This window comes from Amia ocellicauda, chromosome 11, assembly GCF_036373705.1.
Source record: "Amia ocellicauda isolate fAmiCal2 chromosome 11, fAmiCal2.hap1, whole genome shotgun sequence".
NCBI lineage: Eukaryota > Metazoa > Chordata > Actinopteri > Amiiformes > Amiidae > Amia > Amia ocellicauda.
In genome coordinates, this window is record NC_089860.1 from 29,726,773 (window position 1) to 29,739,737 (window position 12,965).

General features: G+C 38.3%; 1 protein-coding gene across 1 annotated transcript in view; it reads left to right on the top strand.

Annotated features, from left to right (window-relative positions):
- Window positions 1-12,965, top strand: part of kpna6 (karyopherin alpha 6 (importin alpha 7)) — a 29,071-nt gene that overhangs the window by 3,378 nt on the left and 12,728 nt on the right. The window contains exons 2-8 of the mRNA XM_066717351.1: window positions 7,635-7,768; window positions 7,897-7,992; window positions 11,110-11,209; window positions 11,372-11,466; window positions 12,166-12,297; window positions 12,483-12,571; window positions 12,797-12,896. Of these exons, the coding sequence (XP_066573448.1) occupies window positions 7,635-7,768; window positions 7,897-7,992; window positions 11,110-11,209; window positions 11,372-11,466; window positions 12,166-12,297; window positions 12,483-12,571; window positions 12,797-12,896 (746 nt within the window). The remainder of the gene's footprint in view (window positions 1-7,634; window positions 7,769-7,896; window positions 7,993-11,109; window positions 11,210-11,371; window positions 11,467-12,165; window positions 12,298-12,482; window positions 12,572-12,796; window positions 12,897-12,965) is intronic.

The window sequence follows — 12,965 nt, forward strand, 5'->3', positions numbered from 1 at the left end:
TCTGTGGGCATTTTGTTTCCCCCCAGATTTTTTGGGGGGAGCGGGGGTCTAAGTGAAACTGTAGTTTTTAGTTGGTTTTTTTGATGTTGTTTTTTAGTTTTTTCCCCACTCCCTTCTTCTCCCCCAATTTGTGCACCGAAGTAGAAGATGCATCTGGGTGTTGTGGGGAAATACAGGCCCAATCCATATGAATACTGTGCATTCTGCAACCCTTGCCATAATGTTGCTGCACAAATGTACAAGCTTATATGGGTCCGCCAACTTGGTCTCTTGGGAACAATTTTGCATGATTTTTAAGATCAGTGCTCTAAAATTACAGCGTATTTCTACAATTTTCTGCTTTAATGCAAAAATGCCCTTCATGTTTGCCCACATATTACTCAGTCTGCACTCCTACTAAAGCAGGGTATAGGGCTGGGCGGTATACCATAAAAAAACGATATACCAGTATTCATTTACAAGAACTAAACCACCTTTCTTCACAAACCCTGCAGAAATCGATTTGTAATTGGATGATTTATTATTTTTATATTGTAGTTATTTTAAAAAATAGAATTGCCAATAATTTAAGTAATAACTTAATTATTGTGCATCATCGGTTTACATTCAATTTTTAAAAATAATTGATGTAATTATTAAATAAAGCATTAACAAGGGTCGATCTAGAATTCTTTATCTATGGTTTGACAATGCTGTTCACAGCTTCATTGTGTAATGGAAGTTGACATTTGCCTCCGCTGATAAGGGTGCAGTGGTAGTTTTCATTCAGCTTAACACGTCCAATGTCAGTTGTCCTATTTTTTTTGCTTTATTAACAGTATAAAATGGCCATTCAAAAATACCGTCATACCATCAAAAATGTGAAAAATACCGCGATACTGTATTTTGGCCATATGGCCCAGCCCTAGTTGGGTACCGTGTTCATTTTGAAAACAACACTGCCCCCAAATCTCAAGTTGACTGGTGATTGAAGACAGGTAAAATTAATGTTTTTTGTTTTTGTTTTCTTTTGTTCTTCCCATAGAATAAATAGGCAGATTCTGGTGTTCAATGATATCAGAAAGTGGAATTCAACAGTATAAGGGGTTTGACATGGCCTAGTGTTCCTATGCAAGGATGTAGTCCATGTGTTCTCCTGGAATTGTATGTTCAGGGTGAGCGGAGACATAGATTTGAATGATACTATGTTGCTTTGAGGCAGGCCATTGATTTTATAACCAGTTTACACCCCATATACATGCACTTCCTTTAGCTACATTGTATTTGAGATAGTCATCAGTGCTTCAGCTACAAGGTCTGCAATTCGCATTCCATTGAAAAACATTACACTGAGCAGGCAGGGAGTCTGCCCATGAGATAGTACAGGGAACTGACAGATTTGTGTTCCTACCTCTGCATGCCTTTTTGGGATGGTCCAAGAGTGATTTACAAGATGCATTGCATGCGTGTCTAACAATTAATTAAATGGGTAATCAGTTACAGAAGAAGTAACTACTGATTTTAATCATTTAATTAAGTGAATGTACGGCAGACTCTTTATATAAAGATAGTTCTTCATTCCCAAACTCTTTAAGTGTCGTGTGTGGGCACGCCTCAGTTTCACAGTAGAGTAATTTTTTTTAATCTCCAGATTAAGAATTTATTTAGCAAGATGGACCTGATCCCAAAGGCACATGCTTTGTTCCAGTAGTGCTTTGCCAGTGACTTCCAATTGAACATCAGTATATTTAACCAGTGCAGAAAAACGCAATGGATTTAGTGTGGTCTGGCAGTATTAAGTGGGTCTGCCCTTTCTTGTGCGTGTAGAACATCGGAACTATCTGTCCGCGGTTTAAAGGATTCCATCAGTCTCTCGCTAGGAAATGGATTTTGCACGGAAATTCTGATAAGCCATAAACTTGATTTAACAGGATATGTATATGGTGATGTACCACTCTGGGAGTTCTGTTGCCAACTTTGTTCAGCTCTTTTTAAAATACTCGAAAATTGTCTTTTTTATTATTTTTCTTGTTGTACAAAGGTTCTTGCCCTTTACTACAGTCTTAACCATGTCTAAAACACTACTGCCCCATCACCCAGAGGGACCTGTTCTGTTATTATTTGGAGCATTTAGGAAGCTTTCTACATTGAATTTCCAGAACTGCACATCTTTCCCCCCCCCCACCACCACTCGCTCGAATTGCTGAGGCCCCGCCAGAGGCTGTAATCCAAAATAGCAAGTCTGACATACCGGACATTTCTCTTCTGTGTGACACCCATGTGACGGAGAACTATAAGAGGAACATTGGAGTCAGGCTAAACTCAGACAGAAAACACGTCCTCGGTTACCACACAGCAGCAGTGCAGCTTGACTATGTCCCGGCTGTGTGCTTAATGGGGAACATTGCTAATATTTGTGGCATTTGTGTAATATGGGTATTGAAGGGCTAACCTGTTCGTTTTGTTTAAGCCTGCAGCCAGGCTATCTGAGCCTGTTCTCATGAGCCGTGGCGGGCTTTCCATTGCTCAGGTCTCAGTTGTGGCTGGGAGGGAGATGTGTAGACAAATTCAGTTTCTGCAAGTTTTTACAGTTTTAAGTAGATCCAGCCTAATCCTCCAGGACAGTAATCTAACAGTGTTATCTTTTGGGTGAGCAACTTGGGTTCTGTCAACAGCCCTGCACATGGAAGGTCCTCGAACATTACTGTAGGTTAATATGAAAAAAATATCTGTTTACGTGTACCAGCGGTGGATTTTCTTATTTATTTCTAGAGCACTTACAGTAATTAAACATCTGATTTCCATAGCAAAATGTAGGATTTGTTCTGCAATTTTTGAATGTAGCCTACTTTTGAAAATATTTTTAGATGCTACCCGGAGACAACATAAGTGCAGCTTTACCTAAAATAGATTCTTTTCAGGTCTGCTTTCTACCTTCTGTGCCTTGATATTACTTTATTTACAATGTGATGTTTTGAAATACTGTACAACAGTCCTTTTTTAAACCAGCTCATTGTATCTCTCTGATGAACAGATTGTTAAATTCCTGCCCTGCAGTTTGTCTTCGTAGTTTGAGCTGGACGTTTATGGAGTCGGCATAGTTTCAACATTGAGTCAACAGCACTTCTTTACTTCAGCCATATTTATGCTTTATAGAGTTCTGATATCCATTTACTACAGTTCAGGCATGGGGCAAAATGACAGTTTGATTTTGTGTTATCAACTCCTGTGAATTTTGTTGTAGCTCAAAACCCTCCGTTTATGAGATGCATGTAATTGTTTCCACAGTACTTCAATTTAAACATGTTTCAGAGCGGGGGGTGGTGTACATTTAATTTTTAGCGAGCCGTAAATAAAGTGTGTGGCTTCACACACTTATAATGTGGCTACCTTCTATTTTCATCCCTTCTACACATACACGCACATACATAAAGACCTATATGTTCATACATGAAAAGTATAAATTGCTACACATTTGAAGTCCTTGCTTTCCTTTGGCGATTTGTAATAATTTTCTACCTTTTACAGTATAAGGGGAGTTACAGCATAGAGCCCACTTTATCTTTTTATCTGTTTAAAACTTGAATAAAGGTTAGTTTGTTTGGATTCTGCTTTGGGCTTTGTCAGTGTCCTGTACAATGCAGTGGGATTAGTGCACAGATTCAGGGTGAGGTACACGCACATCGTTCTTGTCGTGCTCTGTAATGACTCGGGACTGTCTGGGTCATTGGATGCCTGCACAAATGCTGAGGGTGGACAGTTTGGGCAGATTGGTGCAGCCTCTGTGATAACACCATGAATGCATTGGTTTGTTGCATTTGCTAAGTGTCTTCTGAATCTGCTTGTTGTCCGGTCTATGGTCATAAAAAACATTCCTCTGGATTATCAAGCTCTGGAGCAGTCAGGTGTTTTTTTTTTTGTTTTTTTGTTTTTTTCCCCTGTTGAATTCACCAGTTGCAATCCAATATAGTGGAATTATACCCCTCTCTTTAGGGTCTTTAAGTCCCTGAAGTTTGGTGGTGATTGAGTGTGTTCATAAGACTTCTCATTGCATTTGCATGGAGTCCTAGTTCTCCCTCTCTTCAGTACACACTTCGTACCCTGACAGTACTTTATTAATGGGTGTTGTGGAGGATTTAGCTTGTGTTTGTGTTAAGAGTTGGCATGTTTGATCAGGATCCTGCTGGAGAAGGTGACCTTTCACAGTGCTTTATTGTCAAATGTAGAAATGCAGAGTAAGATATTACGCGTAAACAGTACTGTATGCGCATATAATTTTGTGCCCAGTTGCGAGATCTAATTTTTCATCACAAGAGGCAGTTATCCTTTGGATTTGTTTCAGTTTTTTGCCCCCCTGCTTGATTTGAAACATTTTCAACTATCACTGTATATTTTTATTTGACTTGGAGCTCAACATGGGCAACTGTCAAAGCTCTAATTAAGTGATTATGGTGTTTAATGTACTGTATCTATATTCATAATTCAATGTTGATTGTTTATATCAGGGATATAGATTTTAGTTAAATGTTGTAAACATTTGAACTTTAAAACAGTTTAAACTCTTGTCTCCTTCTAACCCCCCCCCCAACACACAATAGCGCACATTTATACAGAGTGCCACTTTTAAAATCAACTTTTATAAATTGCAATAAAAATGTACCGTGTAGAAACTGCTAAGCAAAATGTAAACGTAATAACATACTTAAATTTGGTACCTCAAAAGGGAAGCATTAATAAACCAATTACAGAAATGTTATACTGTTGCTGTCAAATTTATTTTTCTAAAATCTTAATCGTTAACCTCTAAAATTTTACTATATATTAACTAAATTAATTACATTCCCAGTAAATTAATCAAAGTATTAGGGCTGTGCAATATGTCGAAATATATATACTGTGATAGAAAAATGTCTATCGTTTAATATTATGCTCTATCGTTTATTTCGTTGTGTTGCAAATCCCACTCTTTACGGCAGTATTTTCCGTCATTAGGACGCTTTGCGTTCTCCCCGGTTCTGATACACGTGCCGGATGCAGGTAGAAATGAGCATCAGAAACACAGACAGACACCAGGAGATTGAACTGACACAATAACCAGCACAACCAAGAGACACTTTAATGCGCAAGCGCACATGTTGCTCCCTGCTCTCGTCGCCGGGCTAAACTCGATCTGCAAGCGCCCCCCACCCCCGCTAATTTAGATGTATATAATTTGTATAAAATTAAATAATAGTTTGTTTGCATTTTAATAAATTGGAAAGCAATGCAAACAGATGCAGAAGGTTTCATTTTCTTTTTAGATGGTTGTACCGGTAAGCAGAGTCGAAACGCGTCAGTCAGAGATGTCTCCGTCTAGCAGATTATTATTATATTATATTATATTATATTATATATATTTACGATGACAGCCTGCATGTGCTTTTTGTTAGTTTTGCATTTTCAATGATTAACAAAATACTTTGTAGTTTGAATGTCTTTGGTCTTATTTTGTAGCTTGATTGGATAAAAACAAGAATGAATGAAAACAGCGCCCTCTCATGTCTTAATTGTATCAGCATTTGTTTTGTTCAAACACGGTTGTGGCATTTAGCACTTCAAATACTATACTACAGTGACCATTTCTGTACAATAACTTAAAACTATAAATGCCCCCCACCCCTTTATATATATTTTTTCTTTGGCCCATCAGATTACCTAAATCGTGGAATTCGACCAAAAATCTTAAAACTCTCATGTCTGAAACAAACTCATTATTCCAGGTTGCTATGCAAAAGTAGTCTAATCAGAAAAATTCAACACATTGCTCAATTGCTGACCTGGACCATTTGCTAGCACCAGCCCTGACACTCTCCTCTGTCTTGCTCCTTTTCTCTCCCCAGTCTGCCATGTTCACTACATTACCATAGCAAACTTGTAAACACTTAGATCTCATTAAGAAGTCAAAGCATTAATAGCACATGAAGATAATTGCATGAACACCAGTCATGAATACAAGGCTTTGAATATCAAAACAATTGTCTAATTATCCCAACTAATACATGTCACTTTATCATTTAAACTTGGGGTAGTCTATTATTTTTTGTCAGGGTCCAACTGCCCCTTTCCAACACACACACACTTCTGTGAATTAGTAATATACCCGTTGCTTATGTTTAGTACATTAATTTCACAGTACAAAAATAAAACATTTAAATATGTAAATATAAGTATTAAAGCACTTTCAGCCCACTTTTAATTGTTTTAATTTGTTAAAGATTATTGTAGGCATATAGATAAACATAATAGAAACTTTTCAAGCATTTTGTGTCTTATTAGATTCAAGTCTTTACCACTTCCCTTTATCTTTGAACACTGTTCAAATTGAGGGCAAAGAGTATTGAGGAATTCAGGGCGGGGGGCACTGGTGGTCCTCCCCCTGAATATTTTGAAAATTGGAGACCTGAAATGCGAGATCATTATGAACTCGAGAACTTGTCTTAAAATCTCCATGAAATCAGGCAGATTGCTTCACAACCACACATCACCACCGAAAAATCACAAATCAACGAGATTATAAATGCAAACTAGATGCGATTTCTGGTGCTTGTCAATCACAGATCTATTATGTTGGAGCTTTGTGATTGTAATGGGTGAGGATGCACCTGCTAGAAATATGCGTCGTCTTTGGAAATAAGCTGTTTCTACCACTGATGTAGGAGTTTCTAGGTGAATACAAGCTATGGCATGCCTCCCCTCCCCGATCATGTGTATGCACTTTTATATTTTGAGGCGAGGTTGAAATATGTCCACACGTCAAACAATCTGTAGTTTAGGTTTTTATTGATAGAAATCAGGAAAACAAATCGAATACCTGTGTCTTTGACGAATACAAAGTAACGATCTTGTCCCAGTCTAGAACGTGTATAGAGACGCCCGAACCAGGAATCTGCGAGCAATCAATCAACTATCTAACGTGACCACGAGCTCTATATAGGACAGCCTATATTAATACGTAACATCCTATTGGCTAATAACCAGGAAGGGCTGCTACTAGGATTGACACAATAACCAGCACTGAGTGCAACAAACCTTCATAACAATACATAAAATATATATAATCAATCATGATAATTAAAATTATTCTCGTGGTCTATTCAAAAGTGTCTTCCGGTCCTGATTTGGAATTCGGTCCACCTATTGACTACCCCTGGTTTAAACTATTAACATCCCTAGTCTCTACTATATTATATTGTAGTTATAAATCTGTAATGCACTGTTTTAATGCAGCAGTAATATTCGTATGTAATACACTGTTGTACTTCTAATTCAGTTGTGACATTGTCCAGAGCCTAATGGAGGGTGTGGAATTCACATCTCCATGCATTAGTTATCAGAGGTAATAAAAGCACATAGCATACTGAACCTCTGAATCGCAACTTCATCATCAGTACTGCAGACATTTACATTTATGTTCAGGGCTTCCGGTGAGGCAGTAATGCCAGCAGCTGCACCTGGGAGTGGAGTAGTATGGCTTAGGAGGAGGCTGACAAAATCTCTTTGATTTCTTTGGAAAGTCTATTATTTAATGGGAACAATTGGCAACTCTGATTGTAATAGTTTGTTAATGGTAAAGAAGGGGAATACAGAAGGCAACCTGATTTGAATGTGTGTTGCAGAAACCACAGCAAGTCCTGCAAAAGATAACTACAGAATGAACCGGTACAAGAACAAAGCTCTGAATCTGGAGGAGATGCGCAGGAGGAGGGAGGAGGAAGGCATCCAGCTGAGAAAACAGAAACGAGAACAACAGGTAACCCGTCAATTTTAATTTAATTTAATTTAATGCATTTTGCTGCCATTGAAATGAGAGTGTGTGTTGATTTGAGTTGGGGTAGCGTTGGCAGGTGCTCAGGATCTGTGCTGTTTCTGTGCTTGCAGCTCTTCAAGAGGAGAAACGTGGAGATGATGAATGACGAAGCGGGGGTGTTCGACAGTCCTCTGATGGACTCCTTCGTTAGCTCCACCACCACTGGGGTGAGTGAGTGTCAGTGTGGGGCTTTCCATTTCTCAGGGTCCTCTGCTAGAGATAGTTTGAGTGGGTTATTCTGTAAACTGAATTCTGTGAGCTGTGGAAATATTTCCCTAAAGAAAACCCCTTATTGCAACTGGCATCTGTGCTCTGGCAGGCTGTTAATGATAATGGCTGAAATGTAGTAACCCAACAATTATAAAAACTACGAAATAACTTTTAATATTTTTTTTAAAAAACTGCTCCTCCTTTCAAGTATGTTGTGATGTTAGTTTTACTAGGGATCTAGCACGATTCCTAAAATTATGGTTTTATGCATCCTGACATGTTTCTATAGTGTATAAGTAAGATGTGTAGCACTTTTCCAGTTTGATTCTATCATATGCAACTTGTATTATTTTAAAATGTGAACGGCAACAAATATTGAAGGATGTCAAAAGCCAGTATGTATCCTCTTTCAGTGTTTGTGTCATGTTTCCTTTATAGCGGAAATACTGCAGAAAAATTACAAAAACCCAGATTAACGTCCTATCCAATAATAATAGTGATTTATTTTTCCTTAAAAGTGTACAATCCCCCAAACTCCGCACCGTACATGTACACAACTGATTCTTCGTTGAGAGATTCTACTATCATACAAACGAATGCACCTACAGTTAACCATGGTTTTTCACTTGCTGTGTCCTCAAGTTTTTGTAGCAGATCCTGTACCCACTATGCACATTCTGTATGTGATTAATTAAACTATTTATTCATAATGGCATTTCCAGGCCAAGTAGAGGTATGAGCTGCCCAGTATCTGAGATGAATAATTGCTTTCCTCCACAGTTTTATTAGCTGACACGCTGATCTGGAGGTCAGCTTGTCCGGATCTTTTCCAGTTCCTCATGTGAAAATATAATTTAACATTCCAATTAAATGCATTAAATATTTCAAATGTTTGAGAAATATATGAACACACTACCTTATACATTTTGCCAAACATCAAAATAGTGCCTAAATATTTTAACAGCTATGTTTTCCATACATTATTCAATTCAGCATTTTAAAAGTCAGATACTGACAAATATGTAAGCCCCCGTTTCAGTACCTCCAGTTCTATCTGACATCTGCCTCCTGTTTCATTACTCTGTAAAATAAGGATTTTGTTCATTCGGTCTACTGTGGTGTATTGTTTTTAAGGAGAAAAAAAAAGTGACAGTCATTTATTTTGTAAGTCAACTTGCACAAAACAGTAGCAGCCATATTTTACAGATTGTCATAGTGAGCACAACCCCCAAGAATCACTGGGTTCTCTTTTCACCTTGACATCATCTACCAGTGCAGGCTGTTTTTGCATCCAGACCTTTGCCACCGTTCTGTGGAGAAGTTTGGTCTGGTGCCTGAAAGAAGTGGAGGGTTGAAATACTTCTTTAATTTATGTTTTGCAAGGTGTCTATGAAGGGGTGTCTCCAACTAATAGGAATATAGTGCCATTGACATTATTTAGACTGTCTAATAAAGCAAATACAAATATTCTATTTAATTTAAATGTAAAGTTTACAACCATATGCTGAGCATGTATGAGCACATACTCTTTCAGCCATGTTAGTTCAGTGTACATGCCTTTGTTTCAATTACTTTAACCGTGGACTGCAGTAATGGCAAGGCTCAAATAGCTGAAGTAAATTTAATTCATAAACTTAATTTCACATATCTCTCTTTCTCTCTTTTTACATTTGTTTGGGTATATCAACATTCTCTCATCACTACAAGAAAAAGTATTGGAAGCAGTATCTTCTGTGAGGGAGGATTCGGATATATGGCGTTCACTCTGCGTTTCTATTTCAATGTAAAATACACCAGGCTGAGAGAGAGAATTATATTTTCATTTAGACTAACATTGAAAGCTGAAGCAGTTTTTTGTCCTCGGAATAAAAAGCAATCTGTGTCACTAGAGAGGCTCCATTAGGGGCTGATGGGGGGGTCTCCAAAAATAGTTTACTACAAAATGGGAATTGCCCTTTTCGACAAAAGTATTGCTTTTCTGCTTCAGTTATTCTGAGTTTTTTTTATTTGTTTATTTATTTATTTATTTATTTTCAGAAATAATGCAGAAATTGAGTATAAACGTATAAAACCAAAAAGTCTGTTAACTTATAAAGAAATGCATTTATACCTAGGTTGTTTCATTGTGTGCTTTTGTTCTGCTTGGGTAGCTACAGAAGTTTTCATTTCAGTTTGATCAAAACTTGATATTACAATGGACAATGTTTACTTGAATTGATTTGTCACAAATCTGGAAGAGGAGGCAGGTACGTCCCTGTCATTTAGGCGGGTATCCTGTAAAAATAACATGTAAAATGTAAAAATGACACACACATGGAATGCATATCCATATCTGTGTATATATATATATATATATATATATATATATATATATATATATATATATATAATATATGTGTGTGTGTGTGTGTGGTCATACACATTGATTTATAGGTGGGATGGCATTTAAACATTTTGTTACACAAAAGACAAAACTAATTACTTCATGCAGATTGTACTAGAATAGTAGTTATTATTTAACTTCACACACTAACCACAAATTATCCAGAAACCAGCGTAGGTGAGTGGGATGATTCAAGTTGGAATGTACTGCAATCTATATGATCGCTGCAGATTGCTATATTTTCCTCTCTGAATGTGGTATTGTATGAACAGAAACCATCTCCAATATGCAAATAAAGTCCTCTGTTGTTGGAAAGAAGAAAATAATAAGTCATGGACACAGCAACATGTTGTCTACAGAAACTATAATTACTAATGAGGAGCAAGACACTCAGTCGAGTGACTTAAGTTGTCACAGGGAAGACGAATCCTGTGTTTTTGAATTTTTTTCTGGGAATTTCAGCTTTCCAGGAAGTTGAGACAACACATCCTAAAATGCTGAAAGAGCACTTTGATATCCTCCAATAGTTGGTGAGTTTTACATTTTAAAATGTTAAAAGATGTTTGAGGGAATCAAATCAAAATGCTACACATCTTATATCAAAACCTTAATTGGTAGGAGACACTCTAGTTCCCCTTTAAGGTTCTCAACAGCAGTTAATCGCAGTATTTTCTATTGTGTGTTGTTTCAGGAGGGAGTTATCACGAGAGACATGGTGGAAATGCTATTCTCAGAAGATCCAGAGCTTCAGTTAGCCACAACCCAGAAATTCAGAAAACTGCTGTCAAAAGGTACTTTGTTCGAACACTTGGTATCCAGTACTAATGATCTGTTGCTCACCTGACTTTTTCTGGTGTGTTGGTAGTGGCAGATAATCAGACTCCTGTCACCTACCACTTAGTGCTGGACTTCACTCTCCCTTGTTCTTATTGGTTCTTTGCTTCGTCTTCCAGAGCCAAATCCACCAATCGATGAGGTCATCAACACTCCAGGGGTTGTGGAGCGGTTTGTGGAGTTCCTGAAAAAGAGTGTAAACTGCACACTACAGGTATGGGATTATAAAAAGCATCCTTTCCAGAGGAGCTTTTCCAGACAGGGACACAGGGACAAGGGGATACAAATGGAAATTGGGCTTCAAGGCATCCAAGACGGAAAACGGAAAACAGGAGACGCTTCTTCACACAGAGAGTTGTCACAATCTGTAACAAACTACCCAGCAATATGGTTGAGGCTGAAAAATTGGGAACATTTAAAAATAGACAGGATAGGATCCTTGGATCTCACTTAGTTATTAATGGACGCCAAACAACCACGATGGGGCGAGTAGTCTCCTCTCGTTTGTAAACTTTCTTATGTTCTTTCTTATAAACTGGGTCAGATTAACCTCCCGAAAACTATGAGCACTGGTGCTTAAATGTGTTCCTGTGGCCGCATCTCTTCTCTGGTATCTGTGTAGATGCTTTCTGTGAGTTCACAACCCCTCACATTCAGAGCCAAGCGTCTTGATTGAATGTGATCAGAAAATTGGTAACTTAATGTCTACAAAGATAAACCACGATGAATAAATGCTGAACAGGAGATGGTGAGGTTGAAACCGTGCTAGATGTACAGTGGGTATACTTTTGGACTCCTAGTCTGAGGAAAGAATAAAAATCCTGCATCTCTGTACGAGAACAGCAAGAACTGGAACCCTGACAGACAAGTTACCCATTCCCTTCATGACATTAATGCGTCTCTCTCCTCTCAGTTTGAAGCTGCCTGGGCTTTGACAAACATTGCGTCAGGAACCTCGCAACAGACCAAGATCGTGATTGAGGCGGGGGCAGTGCCCATCTTCATCGAGCTGCTTAATTCAGACTTTGAAGATGTGCAGGAACAGGTAACGTCACATCCCCAGTCTGTAGAAAACGACAGCAAATTAACTCAGAAAGTAGGGCATAAACTTGAATATTGTTAGTTTGCTTGTGGGGAAATGTGTTGTTTCGGCAGAGGCGCAGTTCCGGAAATGTATATTGTGCGATGCAAAAAAACAAAGGCCAAATTAGCATTCCTCTCGTCTCTCAGGCTGTGTGGGCTCTAGGGAACATTGCAGGGGACAGCGCGGTGTGCAGAGACTATGTACTAAACTGCAACATCCTTCCACCACTATTAACGTGAGTACTTGCTACTGCTGTGAGAAAGAAGGGGGCTAGACCCTCACTAGCATGCCTTGGTTTGTACTATGCAGTCCACGAGAAATTGGATGGGATTGGGTTGAATATTTTATTTTCCTATTTCCTTTCATTTATGACTGGTCAAATTATGTGAATGCAACATTTGTTGTTTCTTTTCTTTCTATAAATAGTTAATGTAACCCCTTGTTTTGATATCCTTCTAAGGTTATTGACAAAGTCCACAAGGCTGACGATGACCCGGAATGCAGTGTGGGCCCTTTCTAACTTGTGCCGGGGAAAGAGCCCAGCCCCAGACTTCGAGAAGGTATGAAAGATGTCTCCGAAGTATAGCAGGCTTTAGAATGTAGCTTGCTTTGCAATGTGGGATTCCTTC